The 14,111-nt window shown below is 41.8% G+C and overlaps 1 protein-coding gene across 1 annotated transcript in view; it reads right to left on the reverse strand.

Moving 5' to 3' along the window:
• ELP3 (elongator acetyltransferase complex subunit 3) overlaps nucleotides 1-14,111 on the reverse strand; it is a 123,336-nt gene that overhangs the window by 70,982 nt on the left and 38,243 nt on the right. The window contains exons 8-9 of the mRNA XM_068973815.1: nucleotides 5,881-6,042; nucleotides 2,366-2,492 (exon numbers count right to left, since the gene is read on the reverse strand). Coding sequence (XP_068829916.1) covers nucleotides 2,366-2,492; nucleotides 5,881-6,042 — 289 coding nt within the window. The remainder of the gene's footprint in view (nucleotides 1-2,365; nucleotides 2,493-5,880; nucleotides 6,043-14,111) is intronic.

Below are 14,111 nucleotides of genomic sequence, written 5' to 3' on the forward strand. Positions count from 1 at the left end.
TCCCTCTTGAAGACAGATTTTTCCAAATCATGTAACCAGCACCCAGATGCTCAAGTTAAGAAAAGGCACATTATCAAAACCTCAGAAGCCTACCACATGTCCGTTTCCAGTTACAATTCCACCCAGAGCTTCTGAACCTCACATTAATATAATTCTATGTTACGTTGTCTTTTGGATCTGGTTTCCTTTGCTCAATATTATGTTGAACAGAATCAGCCACGTTGTTGCATGAAGCCATAATTAGTCTTATCGCTTTATGTATTTCATTGTTTGACTATATACCACAACTTATTTATGTATTTGACTTTAATGGACACCTGGGGTGTTTTCAATCTGATGATACTGCCCTCAGTAATGTGTGACTGTGTTTTGGTAAATACATGTGCACATTTCTGCTGGGTAAACGTGAGGAAGTAGAATTGCTGGGTCGTGGAGTATGCGTATGTTTGCGTTTAGTAGATGCTATCAAACAGCTTTCTAATTTGATGTACCAGTCTATATTCTCACTAACAGTGAATGGGAGCTCCAGTTGCTGCACACTCTTACCAACACTTGATATTGTCTTTTTCCATGTTCACTACTCTGATGAGTACACAGTAGCTGTGCATTGTAGTTTTAAATTTCATTTCTTTGAAGATAAATGACTTAGAGAACTTTTGAACAGTTATTGAGTAGCTGAACACCTTATTTGTGAAGTGCTTGTTCAAGATTCCACCCCCCCCCCATTCTATTAGGGTGTCTTTTAAAAAAAAATTGATCTGTAAAAATATTTACGGTAATCTATAGATTGATTTTTCAGAGGATTTTTTTTCTAGAGAGATATCTGATTTTTCTCATTTTGGCTCTATTGTGTTATTCATTTGCTGGGATGCAGTTAGAAAAGGCCTACAGTCTACTCAGATTCCCTGTGGGTTTCTTTGAAAAGACTGTAAACAAGAAGATAAATCTGTTTACATGGAGGGCTGTCTTTGCAATGTTATTTCTGAACTATTCTTTATTTTAAAGACACTAAGAAAATAAATTGTGATTTGCTCAGTTATTTGCTATTACTTTACATATTTTTTTTCCCCAAGGGCACCTAAAGTTATGAACTCTGGCTATACCACTGGCCCGCCCAGAAGCTGTGCTGAAGAAATGTGTGTTTCAGGTGCCTTTAGGCTTATAGTCTGAGTACCCAGCTAATACTACTGAGGGGAAGATATGACTCAATATCTATTACAGGTCAATATGAGGGAATTTGTAACATCTGTGAATTAATGCTGTCTTATAAAACAGACCTTTAGTTGTATTTCATTTGCTTGGAAACAATAAACTTTCTGAAAGGAAAGAAAACGTCGTGGTGAATTCCACTGTTCTAATAACAGAACATAAAAGTCTTTTTGCTGATGAAATAACTTGATAAACATTTTCACCCTTTTCTCTAAAAGGATATCCCTATGTCACTTTCCTATTTGAGAATCTGAAGGAAGAAAGAGTTTTGACCAATCTCATTTCCCAAGACCAAGCTAACATGGATCAAGCTAACATGTGATAGAGTAAAAACAAACAGGCTTTCCCTGGGGTACAGTGGATAAGAACCTACCTGCCAATGCAGGGGACATGGTTTGGTGCCTGGTCAGAGAAGATTTCGCATACTGCAGGCAACTAGAGACTGGGTACCTCAACTACTAAGCCCAAGCTCTAGAGCTTGTGAGATGCAACTATTGAAGCCTATAGAGCCGAGCTCCATAATACAAGAGGCTGTCACAATGAGAGCCCGTGCATCACAACAAAGAGGAGCCCCCCCTCACCGCACCAGAGAAAGCCTGAGTGCAGCAATGAACACCCAGCGCCACCAAAAATAAATACATTATTTTTTAAAAAAGAAAACAAACCCCAGAGTTAGGTATTAAAATTCAAAGAACAGAAAGGCTAGAAGAAAACAGAATAGTTTCTTTCACTGTTTAGGGAAATCCTGACAGAGAAAGGCAGTTCTAAGCTGAGAAGCATCTTAAGAAATCACTAAATAAGTAAGTAAACAGGAAAGCTTTGACAATAGAAACAAAAGTAAAAGACCAAGAATAGTGTGGGGAAAGTATTTTCAACAAATTGCCGAGAAAGTTCACATCATTAACATTAAAACTATTCATGTCCAGTGGAGGAATCAGTCAGAGAACAAAAACACACAGTTCCCAAAAGATGGAAGAATTATACTTACTGGATACATGTATACGTATGGCCGAGTCCCTGCGCTATCCACCTGAAACTATCTCAACATTGTTAATCGGCTATACGCCAACACAAAATAATAAAGAAAAAAAAGCAGAGCGGGCAGCAGCAGCATGCACAGGCATTCTCAAGCAGCTTGGTTTGGGTCAACACTTACTGTAAACTGTTCAATGTCTCTCTCCAGCCCCACGTTCGGCAGATCAGGCATCATGTGAGCCACCACTTTGAAGCCAGAATCTTTGGCCAGGTGGAAGGACTCGCACACTGCCTTCACAGTGTGGCCCCTGAGGAAAGAAAATTCACTACCTGTTACACAAATAAACAGGCAAGAAGGTGGGCAGCAGCAACAGAGAGAAACGAAGTCTGACACAGGTAGCCGGAGCTCTGGAATGACGAACATGTCTGGGGGAAAGGAAACCTTAGAAAGTCGTCTTTACGTCTCTGCTTCTAAGAAGGCCTGGAGAAAAATTATTTTACTTCTAAGATATTTCTCAGAAGTTCCCTTATGCACCTCCTCAAAGTTCTGACAGCAAGTGACTGAGGTCACAAGAATTAATATGGTGGTGGTTTAATCGCTTTGTTGTGTCCTACTCTTGTGACCCCATGGACTACAGCCAACTAGGCTCCTCTATCCGAGGGGATTCTCCAGGTAAGGATACTGGAGTGGGTTGCCATTTCCTTCTCCAGGGGATCTTCTCAATCCAGGGATCGAACCTGGGTCTTCTGCATTGCAGGCGGATTCTTCACCGACTGCCATCAGGGAGCCATCAGGAAAGAAGAATTAATATACACTAAAATTACCTGGTTTAGCATTATGGGACAAAGTAAGTCTGCTAATATAAATACCTAGATTAAAAACAAGAATAGTGAGATGAGAGCCTTACAGGAACAGGATCTTGCCATGCCCTTTGTTTTAAAAATATTTATTATAAATAATATCATTGGGAGAAAGAAAGGGAAGAAGAGAAAGGTGGGCAGAGAGAGACAGAGAGATTCATCAATATGCAAAGTACATTTCACTCTGGTGGGCTGGCAGGTCCTTAAAAAAGTATCAGCAAGAAGAAAGAATAATTGAGTGACAAAGTATAATCATTTGGGGCCAGCTGGATAAGTCAGCTTAATATTCTAGCACTACATTCAAGTAAGACGCAAGCCCTTTTAACAGTTTGGGGCTATTAAAAACTGAAGCCCACAGGGCTCTCATCAGAAAGACCTTCCCATCCACCACCAAAAACTCTTAGAAACTGGACCCCAGCCCACTCTCCGAAGGTTCCTATTCATGTCCATGGCTTCCCTCTCTGATCTCTTTTAACGACATCTCAATTCCCATGGGTGGGTCAGGCCTCTCTTCTGACACCACGCCCAAATATCCGCTACTCTACTGCTGCTCTGTACAATACTGCAGTCACGAGGCGCACATGGTTATTCAAGTTTACCTTGAAACTGATCCAAATCAATAATCCAGTTCCTTGGCTGTGCTATCACAGTGGACAATGTGGGTTCCGAACATTTCAGTCACCGTGGGTGTTCTGCTGGACAGCCTGGCTCTAAAGCAAACCTTCAACTGGTTGCTCCACCAGCATGTAAAGGTCTAAAGCCTAGTTTTCCATAATGAAACTCATCTTGCCTCCCAGCCTCTCTCCTTCCCATTCTTTCTCACCCTCATTCCCATTCGGTCACCATACACTGCTTTTTAGGACACCACCTCCTGCTTCAATTACTGCAACAGCCTCTGAACTGGCCTTCCTTCCATCTTCTTAGTCCACACTCACACTGTGATCCCTGAAAAGCAATGTTTCTAAAATGCGGATATGGGGACTTCCCTGGGGTCCAGTGGTTTAAGACTTCCAGTTTCCTCTGCAAGGGGCAGGGGTTTGATCCCTGGTAGGGGAACTTAAGATCCCACACACCATGTGGTGTGGCCGTAAATAAATAAATAAAATGCAGATATGCCTTGATCACAACTTAGCTGGCCTTGGATTAAAGTCTAAGCCCACTGGGCCAACTTCGAAGGCTTTGGTCCCTCTGCTGACCCTTTCAGCCTCACCTCTGACCACGCTCCCACCTCACGCTCCACACTCCACCAAACAAAATCACTCCAAAATCCCTAAACGTGCCATGATGTGCTTCTGCTCTCAGAAGCTTGCTTGTACTTTTCTTTCAGCCTGAAACAGTCTTCTTCTTCCCCACCTGACTAACTCAGACTCTTGCTGTGGGTCTCAGCTTCCACATCATTTTCTTCAGAAAGCTTCTCTGACCTCCGAGAGACTCCATCCCCAAGGCACCCCTCCAGCACAGCCTTGGTTATTACTGTAGCAGCTCTACCAGTGTTTCTGGCTCAAGCCTTCCCCAACAAGACTGCATCCGACTCATGCTGCTCTCTCTCAAGCCTGAGATCCATCAGACTCTTCCTGTGCACAAAAATATTTTGGAGATCTCTATTACCTTAAAGGGGCTTCCCTGGTGGCTCAGTGGTAAAGAATCTAGTTGCCAATGCAGGAGGCATGGGTTCAATTCCTGGGTTGGGAATATTCCCTGGAGAATGAAATAGCAACCCACTCCAGTATTCTTGCCTGAGAAATTTCACGGACAGAGAAGCCTGGAGGGGCTACAGTCTATGGGGTCGCAGAGAGTCAGGCATGGCATATTGACTAAATAACAACAAGAAATTACCTTAAGGGAAGCATCCGCCTTCCTCAGCCTGGAACTCTTCTTGGCTGTTTCTCAGATGCTGACCCATGTGTTTCCCTGATTTCCCTTTACTTCCTTCTCCAATCACAACCCTCCATCATGTCTATCTAACGCCTATTAAAGTGAAGTAGCCTTTAAGGTCCCACTCAACACACACCTACTCCTGAAACCTTCTTTTATTTCTGGACGGAAAAGAACTTCATCTTGGCTCTATCAGCTCTTACTCCTTCCTTCCTTAGACTCTCAAATCTCTCAAAGTTTATACCCATCATCTCACCAGCCTTTCTTTCAGTACCCTGCCAGTTGGCATTTGCTTCATACAAACTAATCTGTTGGATCTCACCTGGGCTTATTTGTTTACAAACTGACCGACTGTGTTGGGTCTCAGTTGTGGCACAGGGAATCTTCGCTGCGGTGCACAGGCTCCAGGGCACGTGGGCTCTATAGTTTGTGGTGTGCTGGCTCTCCAGTTGAGGCACATGTGTGGGTGCATGGATTGAGGTGCATGGGCTCAGTAATTGTGGCACACAGGCTTGGTTACCCAGCAGCATGTGGGGTCTTAGTTAACGATGACCATCACCCAGCAATCAAACCTGTGTCCCCTACATTGACAAGCGAATTCTCAACCACTGGACCACTACGGAAGTCCCCCGGCTTCCTTCTTGTTCAAACCCTTTTCTCTGTTCCTAGTCTCGTTGGCCTTCTCTCCTGCTTTAAACTATTGACTTCGAGCCCTGCCTTTGCTTTCTCTACAGGAAAGGCTATTTATGAATAGGAAGAGAGATGAAGACGATGTTTATAGGCTACTGGAAAAGAGTCAGCGCAGAAAGACTGAAAGTCAAGGAAGGAGGAAATGGGGTTCAGAGCATGGACAGAAAAATGAATAGGAGGAACACCTAGACCCTTCCCTCTCAGATGGAACATTGATCTGCTTGGTGGGAGAAGAGGAAGTCTCCGGCAAGATCGCCTGCACCATCTTACCGGTTGGTATCTCTGGCCACATCCTCATAGACACTCTGCACCCCAATCTCCAGCCTTGTGCAGCCATAGGTCAACATGTCACTGAGATGCCGCTTCATACAGTAATCTGGTCTGGTCTCAATAGTAATTCCGATGCACTTTGTGAGGCTTCTCTCAGAATACCTATAGAGCAAACAAGAAAGTAAATAGCCTGCCAAAGCTTTAGGACGTTGGCTCTCATTTCAAGGATGTCTTCCCCTTGTCCTCCCAGACCTAACCCAGTGGTTGAGAGCACTGGCTCTCGGGTCAGACTGAGTTCAAATCCTGGTTCTGCTACTTCTTAACTATGCAACCAGGAACATGATTAACCTCCTTGTGCTTTGGTTTCATCATCGGCAAAATGAGGCTAATAGCAGCTACGCCTCATGGGACAGACATGCCTGAGCTGGCACACAGCGTACGGTTATCATCATCACCATCAGCATCATGTTCCTGTAGTGTAAGGCAGCCATAATCTCCTTGAAAAGCAGGGATTTCAACTGTGAAAACCCTAATTTTCAGTTCCTAGCAATGATTTTTTCATGTAAGTGAAAACCGTCTGCATCATTTACTTCCTACTCCATGTTTTAGAGTCATGTTAAATGAAGGAAAACAGAAGAAGGGGGAGGGAAGGGTATGCATAATGATCACAGGAATAACTACACACACACACACACACACACGCCTTCTTGTCAAGCCTCTGAATCTCAGCAATGACTTACAAAATTAGGAGTCATTTTTCTCTTTCACTGAAACCAGGTATCAGAGTGGTGAGTACCACTTGAGATTCAAGCTGTTTTGAGTTAATAGCCTTAATGGTGGCCAGAAACCCAGGAAAATGAAAATGACCCGCTGAGGGGAATGCTGATGTGCAGGAATAGGACACTCTTAGCTGCAGAGGCCATTGTGGTCAAGCACTGCACTGACCATGCCACGTGCAGTGAATGCTCTCATCAGCTCTATGACGTGCGTTTTATTATCCCCGTTTTGCAGATTAAGAAACTGAAGCTCCTAATGTGATCAAATATTGGGTTGGCCTAAAAACTTGTCTGTGTTTTTTCATGCCAACTTATGGAAAAGCGGACTTTTTGGCCAACCCAATACTTTGTCCAGGGCTTCCCTGGTGGTTCAGATGGTAAAGAATCTGCCTGCAACGTGGGAGATCTGGGTTGGGAAGATCCCCTGGAGGAGGGCATGGCTACCCACTCCAGTATTCTGGCCTGGAGAATTCCACGTATAGTCCATGGAGTCACATAGAGCTGGACACGAGTGGAAGTGAGTGACTTTCATTTCTAGAATGAAATAATTCTTCCAAATGCCTTTCTACCACTTTCTTAATTCTTCGGGGAGGGTGAGGGAAGCCTTTATTTGGCACTTCATTTCCTTCTTTCCAAAGAAGTTCACAGCTTTTGTTGTGAAAAAGAAAAATCATAAAATTTCCACAGTTCTGTAACTGCTGTTCTCTTTTAAACTCATTCATTCATCAATAAAACTGACTTGTCTAATAATAATTATTCAGGTGGTTAAGAATCACTGAACTGAAGAACTGACTCGACTCTTTCACACTATGACCGTATTCCTAAGGTTTTCTATACGATTACCAAAGGCAGCAAGAACTAAAGGGAAACGACTAGTCCACAGTTACTAAACAACGAATCATAAGACAAAAAACGACACAGATCTTATCAAATCTTGCTTCTGACAGGATACTAAATCAACTGGCTTATCTGAGAGAATCGGACCAGAAAGTCACAGGCCTTTCTAATAAGTGAGTCCTAAGGCATGCAGGAACAGAAGTATACACTGCTACAGATACACGTAACTCACACTCAAACATCAATTATCGTGTTTGGAGAAAACCATCATTTAAAAAAACTGAAACACTAACGTATTACGGAGAATGCATACTGCATGAAGGTTGACTGAAAAAAACCCATGAAGCAGAAAACTTTAAATGAATATATTTCACAAAGTAAGTGAGGACATCTTACAGTCAGACATTCCAAAATTGTACCCCTCTATAAACTGATTTTTTTTTTTTTTTTTTTACAAAACCCACAATATTTCCGAGAAGGATGCCATTAAATTAGCAAGCCTGGCAGCACAATAGCACCTTGCATTCCCGGGACAACGAGAGGACAGGCCACCGCACAGATGGGACGTGTCTGCAGGAGCGAGAACTAAATCCACAGACCCTCTCTGCCGCGTGGCATCGCAGGCCCAAGCAAGACTGGCAGAGGCGGCTGCGCGAGGATGATAAGGTCTCTTCAGAAGTAATCAGAGTATAGCTTAGGACACAGAGGCAAGCCTTATCCTCAAACAATAACTTACCGCCAAGTCTTTCCTCTAGGGGGAAAACGATACCACCTTTGGCAGCAGCAGAAATGAAGGGATAAGAAATAACTTGTTTTTAAAAGCCAATATTTTGTGTCAGTTTCTGCTGCACAACAACATGAGTCCCCGCTCCCCGCCCCCCGCATCTCACCCCTCTAGGTCCTTCCGGAGCACTGAGCTGAGTCCACATACATTTGTGTTAATACACAAATATGTGCATAAAGGCAGTCAGCTAATCTAAGCTAAATACCTGAGCTGGTATTTTACGGCTGATATAACCCCCCATATCGTTTAAACAGCCATCCACCAGTACAGCTCTTCTTTACTCCCAAGGTCAACTGCCGTACCTTTGGGGAGCACGGAGAGGCAGTGGGCTTAAGTTCTTGGGCAGTTAGGAAATAGAGAATTTTCCAACCATGACCATGAGCTTCTAAGAGACAAAGTCAGAACCTGAACTCTGGCTTTCTGATTCCAAATCCACTTCTCTTTCTGTGACGTTATAGGGTCATCTAAATAAGCCGAAACTCCAGCATCATGGGGCCATGCTGATCTGGCTTTCCAGGTGGTGCTAGTGGTAAAGAACCCACCTGCCAATGCAAGAGATGTATGAGACACAGGTTTGATCCCTGGATTGAAAGAGCCCCTGGAGGTGAGCACGGCAACCCACTCCAGTATTCTTTCCTAGAGAATCCCATGGACAGAGGAGCCTGGCGGGCTAGTCCATAGGGTCACAAAGAGTCTGACACGACCGAAGCAACTTGGCATGCACGCACACTTCTTTGCATGCTGTAGGAGCAGCATCAACTAGAAAGGATGCTACTGCTCTCTGTGAAGCTAACTTAGGCCAACAACTTATGCTGATGGCATTTTTTTTCAAACTGGGAGGTGGTGGTGGCAGGGGAATGGGACAGTAACCTGGGAACATCAAAGCAAATAAAAACCAGATGCTACCAGCCTTCAAAACAAAGCTCAAATACATTTCTCCTGTCATGACGTCTTCCCAGTGCCTCTTGGTAACTCTGTGCTCCCGTTCCGAAATACCTTGCCCATACTCTGTATGGAGTTTGTCTGCTTATTTGTGGATAGGCCTGTTTGTCCATCTAGACAGGAAGCTCCTGGAAGACAGTAGGCTCATAAATGTTTAGAGGTAAGGCCTTCAGCACTGAAAACTCTCCTTCAATATAAAAAAGAAAAAAAAAAAAACAAATATGAAGAATGAGTAAATGAATGAGGCAAAGCTAAAGACACAAAGCTGAAGGGGGTCTCTCTTGACTTCTATAGCAGCCTCCAGCTAATTCGACTGGCTACTGTTCCCAAACGGTTAACCCTAAAAACTGCTTAACCCTAGACCAGGTAATCTACAGAAAGTAAAGACACAATAGTCCTTTGTCCCAGGGACGCTCAACAGTCTAGCTACAGGGCTAAGACACACAGCTAAAACCAGGAACCACTTAAGATCAAAGAGCCAGAAGTGGCAGATGTTATATAACTGGATAGAAACGATTTCTTGGAAAGCATGCTTCTATTTTTGGAAGAAAGTGACCTACAAAAGTGACATCTATTATCACTACTTACTGTCCCCTCACAATAAGGCCCCAACCAGCAGGACGCTGAAGGAAGGCGATATGAAAGGCTCTTTATTATCTTTCGTAAACTGTTTCTAAACTGTTTCTGCTTCAATCCAAGAAGGCTGTGGCATCAAAAAACATTTCTGTTTGCTATTAATTTCCTGCCATCCTTTCTGAAACCTCTGTCATTAATGAAGTTGGATGGGCCTTACTTTCAATTTCCTGTGTAAAATCTCACTAGAGGTTGAGGTCCAAATTCCTGAGAGGTTTAGGACCCTATCCTACATGGATATCCCTCTACCCCAAACCCAACTTGCTCAAACCAAACCACAAAGTAGATACTTATGGTGTGTAGATGAAATACGAACTTTCATTAGTCACAAGATACAAACTCTCTTCTGCATCTGCAGTCCCAAGATGAGTAAGTAGAATTTATAAACTTCTTTGGATAGCCAAAGGTTTGACTGACTTGCCAAATAGCGTCCTGGGTTAATGGTGTAATTCCTCAGGGCATGTGCTTGGTCGCTCAGCCGTGTCTGACTCTCTGTGACCCTATGGACTGTAGCTGCCAGGCTCCTCTGTCCATGGGATTCTCCAGGCAAGAATACTGCAGTGGGTTGCCATGCCCTCCTCCAGGAGACCTTCTCAACCCAGTGATAGTCTCCTGAACTGCAGGCGATTCTTTACTGGGGAAGTCCCCCAATTCCTCAGAAGTACCACTGAACACATTCTTCTTTGGGGAGTGAATATAATCATATCTAGAAAACATCTCAACAGAATTTTACGTCCTGTCTAATGCTGAGCTAATGATAGTCTAGACTGAAGAATGACTGAGTTGGATGTTTGCGGATTTATAAAATAACTTTTTTCCTTTTGAGATGGTGGTCAAGTTTGCTTCCTGGATATTGGGAGTTATGTTGGGAGGGTCTAATACATAACAAAAGATTCTGCTCAACACAAACTGAGATACCAGAGAGAGGCAGAATTTCGATTTTTAAATGAGTAGAACCTATGAGAAACTAACCTGGTAACATAGCTAAGAGAATAATCAGGGATCTCTGCTCCCTTATCATGCTGGTTGACAAGGTTTGGTGGTGGTGGTGAAGTCGCTCAGTCGTGTCCGACTCTTTGCGACCCCATGGACTGTAGCCCACCAGGCTCCTCCATCCATGGGATTCTCCAGGCAAGAATATTGGAGTGGGTTGCCATTTCCTTCTCCAAGGTTTAGGACATATGCAAAACAACCCATAACATTTTGGGTTTTGATTCTTCCAACACCCAACAAGAGTGCTACTATTTTGTACATATAGTCAGAATGCTGAAGAACCAACAGCAATAATACTATTAACAGAAAATTAAAAAACCATCAGGGTTACCACACATTCTTTCAATAGTGTATTCACATTCAAATTTAAGGACTCGAATGTTATTACATAGCCCTTTATTTTGAATGAGAATACACTACTGAAAGAATGTGTGGTAACCCATGATTGCTTTTTTTTTCATGACTGCTTTTTTACTTTCTATTAATAGCACATTATATATATAACATTATGCTTCCCTGGTAGCTCAGTGGTAAAGAATCTGCTTGCTATGCAGGAGACCAGGGTTTGATCCCTGGGTCGGGAGGATCCCCTGGAGGAGAGAATGGCAACCCACTCCAGGATTTGTGCCTGGAGAATCCCACGGACAGAGGAGTCTGGTGGGCTACAGTCCGTGGGGTTGCAAAGAGTTGGATACGAGTGAGCGACTAATACACATACACAAAACATTACAGAAAAGCTGCCACTGTCAGAAAGTGACTGTTGGGTGAAAGACAGCCCCTCAGTACGTCTTATAGATCAAAACCGCCCTTCCAGTAGAAGTCCTTAAAGCACAGAATGTCACAGGAATCAGTAACTTTAGAGATAATCTAGTGTCACCTGCTCATTAATAATGTAGGATAACAATAGAAAATAAGCCTGGAACCTACTGTTACTGCACAGTTCTTCCCACTGCACTCACTCAACAATGCTTTCTAAGTAATGGGGTGGCCAAAAACCTGAACGCACTTTTTGGCCAACCCAATACCTTCTCTTCTCAAGGCACTGTGCTTGATATGAGATCCTTTCTCTTAAGAAGACATTCCGTATTAAGACACAGAAAAAAATGCATTATATGAAATTAGACAATTATGGTATTCAGTAAGACCACAACTCTTGGCTACTAAAAACCAAAGTGAGGGAGTAACTTAATTAGTGGTTGCAAATTCAATTGTAGCAAATGTGAACAGATTAAATACTCCAATTAAGGGCAGACAATGTCAAAATGGATTAAAGAAACAAGACCCAACTACGGCAGACTGTTATCTATAAGAAACACATTTTCAATACAGGGACACATACAGGTGGAAAGCAAATGGATAGAAAAGTAAGTATGTAACAGCTGTAACGGGAAGCAATGTCAAAAAAAAGAGGAAACTTCAAGACCAGAAAGGGCTTCTCATAATGATAAAAAAGTAAGTTCATCATCAAAGTTTTATCAAAGTTCATACACCGGGAAAACATACCAATCACAAATGTGCATACACTTAGCAGATCTTCAAAATAAATGAAGTAGAAACTAATACAACTAAACAGGTAAATAGATCATTCTTCAATCACAGCTGGAGATTTTACTCTTTTTCTCTCAGCAATTGATAGAACTACATAGAAAAAAAAAAATCCCCAAAGACCATTGAACAACACTATCTACCACCTTGACTTAATTGATGTTTATAGAACATTACATCCAAAAACAGCAGAATATACTTTCTTTCAAATACACATAGTATGTTCATCAAGAGAGATAATATATGCTGAGCCACAAATAAACCTCAATTTAAAAAAACTTTTAAGAAACTGAAATGGTACAGAATAAACCCTTTCTGATCAAAAGGGAATTAAATCAGAAATCAAGAAAAACTCCATGTTTTTGGAAACGTAGAAACTAAACAATCCATTTGTATACAATCCACAGGTAAAAATACAATTTCAGGAAACATTGTAAACTGAATAATAATTAAAATAGAACATATTAAAATTTGTGGGATTCAGCCAAAGCAGTGCTTATGGGAAAAACTTAAAGCTTTAAATACTTACATTAGAAAAGAAAAAAGGTCTGTAGGATAGCTAGGTTTCTATACCTTATTTAAGCAAAGAAAAAGAAGAGCAAAGTAAACCCAAAGAAAGTAGAAGACGATGTAAGAATAAAAGCAGAAATATATAAAGTAGAGGGCATAAGCAAAATCAAAAGTTAATTCTTTGCAAAGAACAACAAAATTGATAAACCATAACTAGACTGATAGAGAAAAATAGAAAGAACACAGATTATCTATATCAGGATTGAAGGAGGGGTGATCAATGACATCTTACAGACATTTTAAGTAAGGGAATGTTATGAACAACTTTATACCAAAAAGCTTGACAACTTGGATAAAACAGTCAAATTCCTTGAAAAATACAACTTACGAAAATGGACACAGATGAAACATAATATCTGAATACCCCTTTGTCTATGAAAGGAATGGAATTAATCATCTACAGTGTGAGTCACTCAGTTGTGCCCAACTCTTTGGGACCCCTGTGGACTGCAGCCCACCAGGCTCCTCTGTCTATCGGATTTTCCAGGCAAGCACGCTGGAGTGGTTTCCCATTTCTTTCTCCAGGGGATCTTCCTGATCCAGGGATCAAACCCGGGTCTCCTGCACTGCAGGCAGATTCTTTACCAACTGAGCCACCAGGGAAGCCCAGTATCTAATCATCTAAAACCTTCCCATAAAGAAAACTCTAGTCTTGAACAGTTTTACTCATGAATTTCAGCAAACACACAGAAGAAATAATATTCATCTTACATGAAGTCTTTCAGAAAATAAGGAGGAAATGCTTCGTAACTTGTTTTATAGGGCTGGCATAACACTGAAGCCAGAATGTAACAAAGAAAAGAAAACATGAAATCACAGAGCACCATCAGCCATGAATAAAATCCTTTACAAAGTATTAGAAAGTTGAATCCAGTGATATGTAGAAAGAAAAATACATAACAACCAAATAGGGTCTATCTTAGGAATGCAAGGTTAGTTTAACATTAAAAAAATCAAAGTAATATACATTATCAGAATGAAAGAGGAAAAGAGTATTATCATTTAAATAGTCACAGAGAAATCATTAGACAAATGAGTTTAATGATAAAACTCTGTAAAGTTTTTCAATCTGTCAAAGATATCTTAAAAAAAAACTCTCAAGTAACACTGCACTTAATATTGCAGTAGTAAATGTTTTCCCTATTGGGGAA

Source organism: Capricornis sumatraensis, chromosome 6, assembly GCF_032405125.1.
Source record: "Capricornis sumatraensis isolate serow.1 chromosome 6, serow.2, whole genome shotgun sequence".
Classification (NCBI taxonomy): domain Eukaryota; kingdom Metazoa; phylum Chordata; class Mammalia; order Artiodactyla; family Bovidae; genus Capricornis; species Capricornis sumatraensis.